Below are 15,426 nucleotides of genomic sequence, written 5' to 3'. Positions count from 1 at the left end.
ACTTAGTTTACAACTGTTAGAGCCCTGAAGGAGCAAGATGTTTTTCCACAGTTGGACTCCCCACACTTGGACTCCGTTTTAATCACCAAGGTGACCAGAGATAACTGACCCCATAAAGAAGGGACTAAAGTCCTTCTTAAAAGGTCTGAAGGTGCACCGTGTCTCTTGTGCTTAAATCTCAAAAGCCTGAGTGGCCTCATGGAGGTCAGGAGGAAAGAGCCCAACCTGGCTTTTACCAGTCGGTCGAACACAATAGTTTGCTGGGAGATTCAGAGACCTTTGTAATTAAGGTTATCTACCCCTTAGGTCTGAAATCAGGTTGTTTTTGTAGGTCAGTGGTTCTTGCAGCCACAGTAACTGAGAGCTCAGCAGTCACTCGGTCACTTTTCCCTGTTTGGGGATGTGTGGTATCATCAGAGGGTCATGGAGTTCTTACTCAGTGAACCAGGATGTAAGGGGAGTCTCTCACATTTCATGTGGTCAGTTGTTTGCCCTCTAGGTCTTTCAGCTGACTCCAAACTCATGAAATATTACAAGGAAACTTGTTCCTACTAGTCAAAAAAATGACCATTGCTGTTATCTCTCTAGTCCAGACAGGTAGACCGAGCCAATAAGGAGGAAGTTCGGGAAGCCAATAAGTACTTTTTCATTGAATCCTGCATTGCTCTTTTTGTTTCTTTTATCATCAACGTCTTTGTCGTCTCAGTCTTTGCTGAAGCATTTTTTGAGAAAACCAACAAGCAGGTGGTGAGTAAGCCAGGGTCCTGGGTGGTAGTGAATGTGAGGGTAAAGAGGAGGCTGGATTGGGGTAGGAAAAGGTGACAGTGACTTAGAGCTCAGGGGAAGTGGATCTCAAGCCTCAATGCTGCTCCCTAAATCACTGCACTAGTCGTGGTTTACAGTCTGGGGTCTGTGACCAAGCCTAGACCCATCTTTCCAAGCTTTTGACAGGGAAGGGAGCTTACCTCGGACAAAGATTGCTTCATGCTGTTACTAGTGGCTTCGCGCCTGTTTGGCTCTTTGTCATCCCCTTTTGTTTCCTGCTTACCAACTACTAGCCACTTGCCAGTTCTGCCATTTGGTGATGACAGGTTGGGAGAAGCCAACAAACAGAAAACAGAAACTGTGGCTAGATAGACTGTCTTGTCATTTTGAATTCTCTATCATCTTGATTCCTGATTGCCTATCTAGTTTTGATCACTACTTTGTTTCTTATCTATAGGACCTCTGACTCCTGGCTCTGCTTTGACTAAGGACTCCCTATTCTGGCTGTCCTCTCATATCTGAAGCCTTCTTAAGGGCCCTCGCCTCCTGTCATCATTTAAAATGACCCAGCCTTCATGTATTACCATGCACACTCTAACTCCGTAAATGTTTTTGATGGCATGGGGGTGTAGAAAGATTACGGAGGAAGACCTCAAGTGACATTGCAGCCCGTCTCTGCCCTTGTCACAACCTGTGTCCAGTGTCTTGCCTCCAGCATCCATCTCTTGGGTGACCTGTGTATAATCTGTAGGAGAGGGCTTCTTGTCTGGGTGCTGGCCTCAGAAGTAAAAGTTGTTCCTAAACTGCTTTGGTTCCAGGTTGAAGTCTGTAGAAATATCAGCAGTCCCCATACTCATCTTTTTCCTGACGATAACTCAACACTGACTGTGGACATCTACAAAGGGGTAAACCTATTCAGATTTCTGATCTTTGCTCCTGAATCAATATTCTTAGCATAGTATCTGGTTTTTTCTGTGGGTTCACTTCAGAGCTCAGCATATCTTCTCTGGAGTGTGTTTTTTTCAGAGGTACAGATGCCGGACAAGCCTTTTGGGTTACGTGGAAGGGAATAGAAGATCAGCTGAAAAGATGAATTGTATCAGCAATTCCCAAACTTGTGTTGATAGTATATTGTTCTATAGGACGTTAATTCGGGTGACTAAAGAAAGTGTTCCTGGGAATTCCCTGGTGGTCCTGGCAGTCCAGTGGTCAGGACTCCGTGCTCTCACTGCCGAGGGCCTGGCTTCAATCCCTGTTCAGGGAGCTAAGATCCCATATGCCGCACGGGGCGGCCAAAAGAAGAAAAGAAAGTGTTCCTAGTAAAGCGGTGGTCTTTACTGGGGCCTCTCTGTCCCTTTTACGCTGGTTACATTGTGAACCTCCAAGAGTAGAATATATAGTATGTAGCATTTCCCAAATTTATTTGAGCTCTCTCTTCATTCCTGTTACCATCTTGCAGAATAGGGTGTTAAGGAATTTAATTTGGGAAGTGTTGTGGACTTTTTTTTTTTTTAATAGTCAGATATAGGTTGAGGATAAAGGCTTTAGGAGCCTAGAGAAGAGAAGGGACTAGGCTGAGGAGAAATAAAGGTCCCTCCAGCAGAATTTAGGTTGAAAGCATCTAGAATGAGGTCAGGACCTAAGTCTAGCTTCTGTTACAGTGCCCAGCACAGCACTTGGTATAGGTAGGTGCGTAGCCAGGAAGAGGGAGAAATGTCGCAGAGGAGTGCTGTTTGGAGTGTTGTCTCAGGTGGTCTTTGACGCAAACATATCTTTCTCCCTTGCCTCTCCCAGGGTGTTGTGCTGGGGTGTTACTTCGGGCCTGCTGCACTCTACATCTGGGCAGTGGGGATCCTGGCTGCAGGACAGAGCTCCACCATGACAGGAACCTACTCTGGCCAGTTTGTCATGGAGGTACCTGCTGTTTGGACTGGGATAGACTTGAGGAAGAGGACATTGCCCTTTTGTTACTTCTTAATCCCATGTATCTAAGGTCTTCCTGAACCTCCCCAGACGTTTTTCTGTGTCCTATTCCAGACATTCATCCTGCTTCTGTGTTTCCTTTTAGGGATTCCTGAACCTAAAGTGGTCACGCTTTGCCCGAGTGATTCTGACCCGCTCTATTGCCATCATCCCCACTCTGCTTGTTGCCGTCTTCCAAGATGTAGAGCATCTGACAGGGATGAATGACTTCCTGAATGTTCTTCAGAGCTTACAAGTGAGGAGGGAGCTGGGGAAACTCACATCCCATTGAGTCAGGCAGCATTTTGTATTGCCCTTAGTTGCCAAGCCTAGTGCTGCGTGCTGGGGAAAATTTAGAGGAAGAAAGAGGCACAGTCTTGGTCCATAGCAAATGCATATGAAATCCCTGACATCTAAAAGGCTTTTAGAAAGGACTGGGTTTTTTTAAGCTTGGTTTTTTTTTTTTTTTTGAATGGGAATTATAAGCTATAATTACACATAGAACCCCAAATTATTGTTCGTTAATCCAAGCAAACATTAAATAACGTATAGGACACTGCTAGATTTTATGGAGATTAAGAAGACAAGGCAGATACAAATTTTGTGAAGACACTATGATCATAATTGATGCTAGGTTAATGACACCTCTACAGATTTCCACATAATGCTCCAGCATGTTGGAATGATAGGAATAATTTCTCATGGAGTAGATGAGACAGGGTCTATGTTTCCCTTTTGCTAACAGTGCTACTCTCGGGGTGATACAAGGACCCCCAGTGGCCCTATCTGATCTTAGTTTTTTCTTTTCCAGCTTCCCTTTGCTCTCATACCCATCCTCACATTTACGAGCTTGCGGCCGGTAATGAGTGAATTTGCCAATGGAATGTGAGTGTACTTCTCTTAGTTCCCCAAATATATATGGGGAAAGGGTATCTTCATCAAACAGGCCAGTCAGAAAATAAGTCATAGGGGAACGATGTGCTTTGAGAGGTGATTGCTAAAGCTGCCCCCTCGGTCTTTGACTTAGAAAATGGAGACTGTGAATGTAACAAAGGAGGGCAAGCACAGTTTTCATTTCTGGGGGAAATTTTTCAGCTTTTAGGGCTTTAACTCTTTAGCTTCAGCCACTGAAGTTTAAAGCACCTGAATTCCATGTTATATGATCTTGATGAGAAAGGCATAAGCTAATACCTTTTATATACATCTTTAAAGGACATGGTTTATTTGAAATGACTTGTTGCATCTCTAGGGACTCATGACTTTTTGCATTTTTAGGGACTTAAATAATAGGGATTATTTGACAGTGTTTTTTTCCCCTCTTTCTCCCTCTCATTATGTAACTTTGGCTCATTTAACCTAATCTGGGACACAAGAACCACTTTTCAGTTCATTTTGAAATGCCTCTTACTCCTGTCCTGTGTACCCCAAAAGACACAGTGTCTTCTGTTTGTGGACAGGTTGGGCTATGCCACCAATACTTGTGCTGTTTCTCTTTACAGAGGCTGGAGGATCGCAGGCGGTATCTTGGTCCTTATCATCTGTTCCATCAACATGTACTTTGTCATGGTTTATGTCCAGGAACTAGGGCATGTGGCATTGTATGTGGTGGCTGCTGTGGTCAGCATAGCTTACCTGAGCTTTGTGTTTTACTTGGTAAGTCCATTTGGGACGGGGCAGGGGCATATAGGTATCAGGGTGGTCGAGGTGTGGCTAGCGCTCAGAAATGAAAGGACCTGAAAGAGCCGTTAAACCAGCTGCGATTAAACCGCATTTTTTTTTTTTTTTTTTTTTTTTTTAAAAACCTTTGTTTCCTTATCTGTACAAAGGGAAGACTCTGCCCAGGTTAGAGAGTAAAGCATCTTTTTTTTTTTTTTTTTTTTTTTTTAAAGAAAGCTGCGTTCTATAGCTACTTTATTTATTTATTTATTTTTGGCTGTGTTGGGTCTTCGGTTCGTGCGAGGGCTTTCTCCAGTTGCGGCGAGCGGGGGCCACTCTTCATCGCGGTGCGGGGACCGCTCTTCATTGCGGTGCGCGGGCCTTTCACTATCGCGGCCCCTCCCGTTGCGGGGCACAGGCTCCAGACGCGCAGGCTCAGTAGTTGTGGCTCACGGGCCCAGCCACTCCGTGGCATGTGGGATCTTCCCAGACCAGGGCTCGAACCCATGTCCCCTGCATTAGCAGGCAGATTCTCAACCACTGCGCCACCAGGGAAGCCCTAAACCGCATTTTTAACCGTAAAATTTACCTTGGTTCCTGAGAGTTACCATTTTTCTATTTCTGTCACTTCTGTCTGGTTTCCATTCTTAATAATTCCTAACAAGAGAGTGTAGTATGTTTGAAGAACTAAAAGAAGATCAGCAGTGTAGAAAGTAGAGAGTGGTACGAGATGGGATTGGAGAAGGGAGCTGTGGAGTGTGATTTCAAATCTTTGGAGGGCAGCACATGTGGGTTCACAGCCCTGCCCAGCTCTACTACTTAATAGCTATCCAATCAGGACATAAATAAATAGTGATAGTCTCTCATTGAGTTATTCTAGAGTTATTTTAAAGATATTCTATCTATCTATCTATCTATCTATTTATTTATTTATTTATAACTGTGTTGAGTCTTTGTTTCTGTGCAAGGGCTTTCTCTAGTTGCGGCGAGCAGGGGCCACTCTTCATTGCGGTGCGCGGGCCTCTCACTATCAGGGCCTCTCTTGTTGCGGAGCACAGGCTCCAGACGCGCAGGCTCAGTAGTTGTGGCTCACGGGCCCAGTTGCTCCGTGGCATGTGGGATCCTCCCAGACCAGGGCTCGAACCCGTGTCCCCCGCATCGGCAGGCAGACTCTCAACCACTGCGCCACCAGGGAAGCCCTAGAGTTATTTTTAAATGATGGTTATAAAATATAGCTACATAGAAAAGGAATGCAGAATTGTGTATACCTAGATAATTAAAAAAATTTTCAAAAGTCCAGAGTAAATTATGCAAAAATAGTAATAGTTGTTGTCTTAGGCTGGTGGGATTATGGATATATTCTTTTCTCTATTTTCCAGATCTTCTGTAACATTACTTATATTAATGAAAAGCAGCTACAGCAACAACAAATCCACCTCCCTATTCTACACAGGTTTCTCTGAAAAACACAGGAGTTGAGGATTAGGGACAGCAGACTTTATAACATGTCTGCTACAGAGAATGGCAGGGATGGAGGGAGGAAACCCACTGCTCATCTTTATAGCACTTACCTAGTCCCCATGCCAGTGTCTGCTACAGGTTATGTACTTGATAGAGAAAATCATTTTAGTGAATATTGAAAAATTATGCCCTGGATGGATATATCCCTTCTTTTTTCCTCCCCAGTAAACCATGGGCACGCTAAGATTATGCTGACCATAATATAGAGACTTATTCCAAGGAAACCCAAGTAACTGAGTATGTCCTTGACAGAAACTGTTTTAAAAATTTGCTGTAGAACTTAAGGGAATCCTTCCTTCGTGCAAATTGGTTATGAAGGTGCCGAGTTGTTCTCAGTCAGCCTGAGACTACTGAGATTGTTGAAGACCCATTTTTAAAAATAAATTTGTTTGTTTGTTTGTTTATGGCTGCATTGGGTCTTCGTTGCTATGCGCGGGCTTTCTCTGGTTGTGACGAGCGGTGGCTACTCTTCATTGCGGTGCGCAGGCTTCTCATTGCGGTGGCTTCTCTTATTGTGGGGCACGGGCTCTAGGCGTGCGGGCTTCAGTAGCTGTGGCATGAGGGCTCAGTAGTTGTGGCTCCTGAGCTCTAGAGCGCAGGCTCAGTAGTTGTGGCGCACGGGCTTAGTTGCTCCACGACATGTGGGATCTTCCTGGACCAGGGCTCGAACCCGTGTGCCCTGCATTGTCAGGTGGATTCTCAACCACTGTGCCATCAGGGAAGTCCCTGAAGACCCATTTTTAAGGCTTAGGGCTGATTCTAGAGTGAATTACTACTGTTTAGCTCCAAAACGTATACTTACAGAGCAGCTCAGAGACCATAGCAGTTGTATTGGCCAGCCAGTCATTCCCCCCATCGTGAGGAATGGGGTAGGGCTGAAGAAAAGTGGTCTTCAGGGAACTCTCCCAGCCAGCTAAAAGAAACAAACCAAACACAAAGCAGTAGGAACAGAGGGAACTCAGTATTGAAAATAGTATGGCAAAAGAGGTTTGTATCTGAGCAGTGCAATGTGGGCAGTCGTGGGTAAGAGGGCTCTTCAGAGAGGTCATTGAATGATGACTGTATTTTCTCTTTCAGGGTTGGCAATGTTTGATTGCACTGGGCATGTCCTTCCTAGACTGTGGGCACACGGTAAGCATCTCTAAAGTCCTGCTGACCGAAGAAGCCACCAGTGGCTATACTAAGTAAACACTGGATCAGTCTGTCTGTCTTCCGCAGGTAGCCATCAGAGCCAGTGTGTTGCTATGGTTTACTGTGTGAACATAGCCAAAAGTATGTGCTGTTGCACAGACTGCATTTAGGACTCAGCTGTTTGTTGGGAAAGACTTTGCATATATGTTTGAAAGAAGCCATTATTTTTCTTCCTGACCTCCTAACCTGGGAACTGGATTAGGTAGGGTCCTTGAAAAGCTGACATCTGCTGCTCTCAAACAACACTAAACTCTTTAGCTGCCTAAGGGCCAGCTTGTTTTATCTTTTTGAGAGATAATCATCTATGCATGATTCTTAACAAGACTGACTATATGTTAAAAAAAACGTATTTGGAAAATACAGTAAATTTTTCATTATACAAATTACAGAATGGGTATGCAAGTTTTGTTTATCAAAAGATAATGGATTTTAAAAGGCTGAGAAATACTTTCCTTATGCATACCCTTTGAATTACTTTAATTATAAAAAAATAAAATCTCAACTAGGGTGGTTTGATCCATTTGAAATATAAAATTATGAGATATCTACCTCTATCAGGTTCAGGATTCTTTTAACTTATTTTCACTTTAAATTTCTCTGGATGTTAAGAGGGGTGAGAAAGCATAAAGAAGATGGTAAATGGAGAGGTAGCAAAACTCACCTGTAGGTGGTGGTTACTCATCTCTTTTGAAAATCACTTCGACGATTTTCCTCAGAGACTGAAAGCTTATCGAAGTTTTCTCGGGAGCCCTAATTTTAGTAACTTTCATGTTAGTACCAAGCTTTCCTGATGGTATTTCTTCTTGAGCACTTAGAGTCATGAAACCTTCACCTTCCTCCTCCAGGAGGGTAGTGATAGAAAGAGATGGTAGCGCTTATGCACTGATGTTCTCATGAGACTTTGGGGTGAGGAGAAAAACTTGAAAGGAGAAGAAGAGCCATCTGTTTTATTCCTAAAAGCCACCTTCTACCAGAATCGTCATCTTTTTCTGAAGCATGCCCAAGACGACTTGCAAGGCAATCTCAGGAGCTCTGGATCTAACGGTTGCAAAGCTCGCTCGCGGCAAGTCCTTAGATATCACTATGGTTACAAAGTTCTTTCAGCAGGGTTGTGCTGGGCTACCTCTCTTCAGCCACTCCCTCAGAGGGAAAAACTTTGAGACCAGATGGTGGAGCTCTGGAATCAGAGGAAATGGGTCCCTTCAGCATGGAGCTGCTGCTCTTCAGCCACTTCTGACATTTTTACATGTGGAGCCTGAGACTATGTGATTATCTCAAACCAAATCACATTTGTCTGATGGAGATAAATAATCAAGTCTTTTATAGCCACTGACTTGGAGAGAACAGTAATGGGAATGGCATTGAAGGACTTCTCATTTTTGGTGTTTTCCTTCTGGAGTCCTTGATGATTGATGTTCTCCGTTCACCTGAGCCCCTGAAGGCATTATTGCCAATACTTTGTACACAGTTAAAAGCATAGACTGAATGGACTGTCTTTTATATGGCATTAAGGGTAAACTACTATGTTTCACTGACCATACCTTTATCTGAGCCCCTCCGGTGATATAGCACAGGATCATGAGAGACAAATTTCCCTAACTGTCCCTCCTCATGTCCCTCCTTCTCCCCTACCATCATTCCCCAAACTGGCATAAGAGCGTTCTGAAGATATCAGGGACTGACATCTTAAGCTCTCGTCTGGCTGCTGTAGGTGAGGGCCACATTGACGAAATTCTTTGTAAAGACACTACAGTCACATTTACCTTTGTCCTCAGTCTGGGTGAGTCCAGTCAGTCTCAGATTCACAAATATTTAGAAGCCCAGGTAAAAGCTGCTAGTTTTCTTTGAAGTTATATATATGACTTGAAATGATGGAAAATTTCTTCCCAGATAAATGGCATTTTATATCAATGTGTGTGTAGTATTATTCAGTGTTAAAAACACTCCCATACTGTATTCCATTTGATCCTCTCAGATAGAAAGTGTACTTTCTAGTCAGCCAGTACTTTGGGTACAATAAACAATGTTTAGGACTGAAGTCTTCCAGTACCAGCATGTGCAGTATGTTTGTGTGGAATGTTTAAGGATATACAGTTGTATTTTATGTAAACTGGTCCTTGTTCTCCATAAATGTGGCATGAAATAATTGTGCTGCTACAGCATACTGGGAATTAACAGGGATGGGGAAGAGCTGCAGTTTGGCTCCTGTGAGGTCCTGCTAGTGGTTTTATTAGTGATTACAGCAAGTTTCTAGTGATCATTTAACAATATGTAAACTTGGTTTGTAATTAAAAACTTTTTTTTCCTTTTTCCAGTTTGGTTTCCTGGGTATTTTTTTAACTTTGAAAATACTTTATTAATGGGGCGTCAACCACTTTGAAATACTGAAACATCAACTACCACCTGGAATGACATACTAAACTCACACTGTTAGTGATTTTTCTCTTTAGAAGAGAGAGAGAAATACAGTTGATCCCTGGACAACCCGGGGTTGGGGCACCGACCCTCCATGGAATAAAAAATCTGTGTAAAATTTATAGTTGGGCTTTCATGTTTATAGTCGGCCCTTCATGTCCAGTGTTCCTCCGAATCTGTGGTTCCGCATCTCAGATTCAGCCTGCCTGGGGTCATGTAGTACTGTAGTATTTACCATTGGGGAAAAAAATCCATGTATGAGTGGACTCACGCAGTTCAAATTCATGTCGTTCAAGGCTCAACATAGGTTTAGTTCCCAGAAGACTTGATGAATTGCAGACACCAAACACTAATTTCTATTCTATTCTATAGTTTTGCCATTGCTAAAGGTTACATCATTACCATATTTAAAGTTGAAAAAACGTTGTCATCTGGCCTTTTTCTGCTCTAAGCTGAACATTTTTCTATCTGTAGTCTTGTTTCACCATTGAGGTCTTTTATATTCTGTATATGCTGCCAATAAAAAATATGAGTATTTGAAAAGAGAAACCAAAATTGTTTAGCTTAAAAATGAAAGCATTTTGGCAGACCTGATATAAATGGAAATATTGGCACCATTTAATAAAAACAAAGACAGAGCTCAGACACAGTAAACTACTAGCCTTGTCACCAAACACATGGCAGGAAAATCTAAGTCAGCACTTAATTTGTTTCAAGAGTGTCACTAGAACTTCATTTCCCCTTTCTCTGTTGCAAGCTTTCCCTGTCTGTCTTACAGGAGCTGAATACTGTAAGTAACACCATAGAAGTTATCTGGGAATTTTGTTCTCCATGTTGTCCTTCCTCATTTAGCTCTCCCTTCTAACTTTGTTTTTGTTTTTTTTTAAATCTTTTTTTTTTTTTTTTTTGCCTTGCTGCGTGTCTTACGGGATCTCACTTCCACTCGGGCCCATGGCAGTGAAAGCCCAGGATCCTAACCACTAGGCCACCAGGGAACTCCTTACTTTGGATTTAATTTCAGAACTAAAATAGTATGCATAACAATTTGAAGATCCTGATTTGAGATATTTCCTTTAGCTCTGCCCTCTGGAGTGCTTTCTGTTCCTTCCTTGGATAGGACCAATGAATCCAAATGTGTCACCTTCTCTTGGCACCTTGGCTTTTGAATGTTAAAAATGACTAACACACTGCTATGTGCTAGTCCGGGTCTTTGCACTCATATGATCTCATGTAATTCTTATAACAAGAGGATCAGCCTCTATATAGATAAGGCAACTGAAGGACCAAAAAGTAAAATAATACATCACTAAAAAGTGGGCAGTTGGCATTTGAACTTGACTAGCTTAATTCCAGAGCCCACATCATCATTACCAATCATCCTATATAATATATAGTATACACTTCATGCATAGTTAAGACACCAAGCTTTGGTGTTTAGCAGCACCAAGAACAGCAACATATCAAAGATACTTTGCTTGATACTCTGATTAGTGCTAGAATATGTTTTAGATCAAAAGCTGCCAACTGGTAGGCTAATTTTGTTTGGCCTGTGCTAAATTTTAAAAAGTACCTGAATGCTTTTTCAGGTAGGTGTGGAAAATGGGCAGGGCCCTCTATGATCCTACCCCAGCAATAACTAAGGACTAATAGTTTATTCATTTGCATACCTCTCTGCCCTTGAAAGGTTTAGCCAATTCCTGTGCAATTTACCCCATTTCTTAGTGCCTCCGAGCAATATGACAAACTTCTCCAATGAAGGAGTGCTCTCTACTAAGTCATCTAAGTGATACAACCTGGAGGTCATGGGACTAAAAATGCAACCCTTGCTTTCTACATAATGAAGAAGCCCACCACCTTAGCTCACTTGAGAAAAGACTGCAGTGAATTGTCAGTGTATCTGACAATCGCTCTTGGTTACTAAAACTTGAGTCATAAGACCCTAAAGTGAGTAAGCAAGCTGAAGTCTGAAGTGCTGTTGTTCTGCCCTAAGGCCAGTGTGACTCAGTAATTTCCTAGCCCACTAGTTGAGAATAGTTTTATCTTGGGCTCCATTTGGTTTCATCTTCACACAGTCATCACAAGCTTGTAAGGTATACAGGGCAATTTGTAATGTGTTAAAACATTATTGAAGACTGGGACTTCCCTGGTGGTCCAGTGGTTAAGACTCCGCACTTCCACTGCAGGGGGCGCAGGTTGGATCCCTGGTTGGGGAACTAAGATCCCGCATGCTGTGTGGCACAGCAATTATTGAAGACTAACATGAGATAGCTTATTAACGTACTTGACATTTTCAAATGTAGCATTTATTCCCATTTTACAAATAAGTAGGCTAAGGCTCCAGAAAGATACATGACTTGCTCAAGGTCATAGGAAGTGGCAGAGTTGGAGCTTGACCCCAACTCCAGTTCCTTTTCCACTATATAATAGGAACATTTTCTTTCTATGAATTTATAGTGTTCATTCGGCATCCTGAGCACTCATATGATTTCATTTAATTCTTATAACGAAAGGATCAGCCTCCACACAGGTGAGGCAACGGATAGGCCAAAAAGAGTTTGTTGTTGACAAGGGGCAACAACATTCCTAAAACCCCAAGTAACAACAGTAGGGCTAAAAGGAGACTCAGTGATTGTCCCATGGTGAATTCGGAGGAGAGAAAAAGTAAGCTACAACTTCACAGATGCCAACACAAACCATCTGGATTCAGGTCTCCAGGGGTGGGTCTGACAACGTGTTTTAAAAGCAGCCGAAGTGATTCTGATTCAGCCTGATAAACGTTTGGGACCCGTAGCTCATCTCATCTCTCTTAGTACATGCCATTGTTTTTTTTAATGAAAGGCTTTGCTTTGCTCATGTGCTAAAGGATAATAGGGCCCAGATAATAGGGTCAGGATTTAGATTATTTGCAATTTGATTTCTTTTTTTCTTGGCCGTGCTGGGCAGCTTGTGGGATCTTAGTTCCCCGACCAGGGATTGAACCTGCGCTCTCAGCAGTAAAAGCCTGGAGTCCTAACCACTGGGCAGCCAGAAAAGTCCCTGAAATTTTATTTCTAACACACTTGGTATTAAAGTACAAAAGCTCGCGGTGCGTTTGCTCTTAATATCCTGATCAGAAACAATCATCCTGAGGCAGAGAGTGTCGCAAGAATAAAAGTGCAAATTTTCCTGAGGGCATTCAGTACTATCTCAATCTTTAACTATTTCGGCTCCTAGCAATTATTTTATATACAATAAACCATTCATGTATCTGTAAGCCATTTCTTTTCTGAAATGAAAGTCTATATAGCAGAACTGAAAAAAGACCTACATTGATATGCTGATTATAGGTACTTAAATGCCAAATTCAATATTTAAATACTTGCAAATCAGTCTAACCCTTTTCCGTCTTTTTGTCCTCAGTACCTACGTCTGGGATTGACAGTTCAGCCTGAACTCTACCTTCTGAACACCGTGGATGCTGACTCACTTGTGTCTAGATGACTGACAGCCTGAGAGACTCTATAAGACCCACTTTCTCTTAGTCCTTTTGTGCCAAGTGTCCTGTTAACGTTATCTCTGTTAGTTCAGTGGTGAGTTTTGTTCAAGCATTTTGAGCAAAAGGCAAAGATTTCCTCACGGGACGGGTGTTAAAAGCTGACAGCTTTAAGTGTAGGTCAGAGACCCGCAGAGTCCTGCAACTGCCAGAGTTAAATTTTTAGCCTATGATGGTCACACACCCCTATGGGCTTGTGTCTCGACTTATGGAATTTTAAAAATATATATGTGTGTATGTTTATGTAAACCTGAACATATCAGTTTGGGTAGAGTTTTAAGGTTATATAAAAATGATAGATCTTTTGTATTTTTTTAACAAATGGTGCTCAGATAAATCAGATATTTATTTTGTCTGGATCGCAAGTGACGAAGGAAAAGGAGCACTGTTCTTTTTCAGAGTGAACTGGTCAAGCTGACTTACTTTTAAAGTGATACTTGACTATAGCCAGTTAAATTTCACTTTGATCTTAATTGACCAAACCTTGGTAACTACTGATACTAGCACATCATTTCCAAAGAAAACACTTCTTCTATTTGGCATATTTAATCCTGGTTGTCGGTGTGCTTTGTGATTGTTATTTTCTTTGTTGCTTTTCTTGAGTTTTTTTCAGAGATATGATGGTATTTTCCAAAGAGCTTAATGCCTACGAACAGGATCCAGAAATCACACTTAAACCAATGATCAGTTTTCCCTGCTGCATTGTAACTCAGCCCATTCTAGCATTTAAGTTGTAGGTATAAAAAGAATTCTAACATTTAACTTTGTAAGTCCCAACAGAAGATAATGGAGGTATTAGTTTTCTTTCTGATGTGTGTATAGTCCCACCATGTCTTTTCTTCCCACTTTTCCCATTAACACTCCAAACACCATTTCTAGGTCCAAAGTCTATTTCCCAGAGTGGCTAATATTTCTCATGCTGACTCTCCTAGGGAATGCTAAGCGTTTTAAGTTATATATACCAAGTATAATAGTGTGAGATGAGAACTAGACTGGGACTTGGAAGATTTGTCCACATGTCACAAGCTGCCTGCCTACATGTGGCTTATAGATATTTTTTGACCCCCTCTTCCTAACCAGGATTTTTTTTTTCCATAAAATTTTTATAATAAAACATTTAATATTTAAAACTTGAAAGTTTCTGCATAACAATCTGATTGAAAAGTCAGAAGATTTCAACACTGGGCCCATGTTCCTTCACGGAAGTGCAGTTGGCTTGAACTGAATGGCAGCTATCCCTTTTTTTTTTTTTTTTTTTTTTACATCTTTATTGGAGTATAATTGCTTTACAATGGTAGTTTCTGCTTTATAACAAAGTGAATCAGCTATACATATACATATATCCCCATATCTCCTCCCTCTTGCACCTCCCTCCCACCCTCCCTATCCCACCCCTCTAGGTGGTCACAAAGCACCGAGCTGATCTCCCTGTGCTATGCGGCTGCTTCACACTAGCTATCTATTTTACATTTGGTAGTGTTATATAAGTCCATGCCCAGCTATCCATTTTTAATGGAATATACTTCAGGGTGGCATCCATGCCTTCTTTCATTTCCTTCCAGCCCCAAAGGCATTGAGTTTGCAAACCCTGCAGCCTTTGTGTGTTTGAGCATCACTTTTCTCTTTCAGCATAAAAATTAAATATCCAACCTCTCTGCCTTATTTTAAAACTTAGCACCTTTCAGTAAGACTTAAAAAAATCCAGACATTGCCTATGTTCATTTATAATGATTTGATCCTCTAAGTGGCAGGGATTTTTTCCAAGATGATACTTTCAAATTCCCTCATTTCTACTTCATGGCGCTTGAAACTTCTGATAAGAGCAGCAGCCTTGCAACCCAGGTTAGAGACCTTCTGATCTCAAAAATGAAACTGAGTTAACGCCACTTATCAGCTTTTACTTGAAAAAGCGACTTAAAAAATGAGTTTGTATCCATTCAGCCAGCCTGTGTCTTTTGGTGGGAGCATTTAATCCATTTACATTTAACGTAATTATCGATATGTATGTTCCTATTCCCGTTTTCTTAAATGTTTTGCATTTGTTATTGTAGGTGTTTTCCTTCTCTTGTGTTTCTTGCCTAGAGAAGTTCCTTTAGCATTTGTTGTAAAGCTGGTTTGGTGGTGCTGAACTCTCTCAGCTTTTGCTTGTCTGTAAAGGTTTTAATTTCTCCATCAAATCTGAATGAGATCCTTGCTGGGTAGAGTAATCTTGGTTGTATGTTTTTCTCCTTCATCACTTTAAGTATATCCTGCCACTCCCTTCTGGCTTGCAGAGTTTCTGCTGAAAGATCAGCTGTTAACCTTATGGGGATTCCCTTGTGTGTTATTTGTTGTTTTTCCCTTGCTGCTTTTAATATGTTTTCTCTATATTTAATTTTTGATAG

The 15,426-nt window shown here is 41.7% G+C and overlaps 1 protein-coding gene across 1 annotated transcript in view; it reads left to right on the top strand.

The window, feature by feature from the left end:
• Positions 1 to 15,149, top strand: part of SLC11A2 (solute carrier family 11 member 2) — a 34,119-nt gene extending 18,970 nt beyond the window's left edge. The window contains exons 10-17 of the mRNA XM_059935898.1: positions 589 to 747; positions 1,584 to 1,670; positions 2,560 to 2,679; positions 2,834 to 2,983; positions 3,539 to 3,612; positions 4,227 to 4,380; positions 6,982 to 7,035; positions 12,910 to 15,149. Coding sequence (XP_059791881.1) covers positions 589 to 747; positions 1,584 to 1,670; positions 2,560 to 2,679; positions 2,834 to 2,983; positions 3,539 to 3,612; positions 4,227 to 4,380; positions 6,982 to 7,035; positions 12,910 to 12,990 — 879 coding nt within the window. The 3' untranslated portion in view covers positions 12,991 to 15,149. The remainder of the gene's footprint in view (positions 1 to 588; positions 748 to 1,583; positions 1,671 to 2,559; positions 2,680 to 2,833; positions 2,984 to 3,538; positions 3,613 to 4,226; positions 4,381 to 6,981; positions 7,036 to 12,909) is intronic.
• The last annotated feature ends 277 nt before the right edge of the window (positions 15,150 to 15,426 follow it).

The sequence above is a fragment of the Balaenoptera ricei genome, chromosome 10 (genome assembly GCF_028023285.1).
Source record: "Balaenoptera ricei isolate mBalRic1 chromosome 10, mBalRic1.hap2, whole genome shotgun sequence".
NCBI lineage: Eukaryota > Metazoa > Chordata > Mammalia > Artiodactyla > Balaenopteridae > Balaenoptera > Balaenoptera ricei.
Note: the sequence above shows the minus strand (reverse complement) of the source record. Positions and strands in the feature narration are given on the sequence as shown.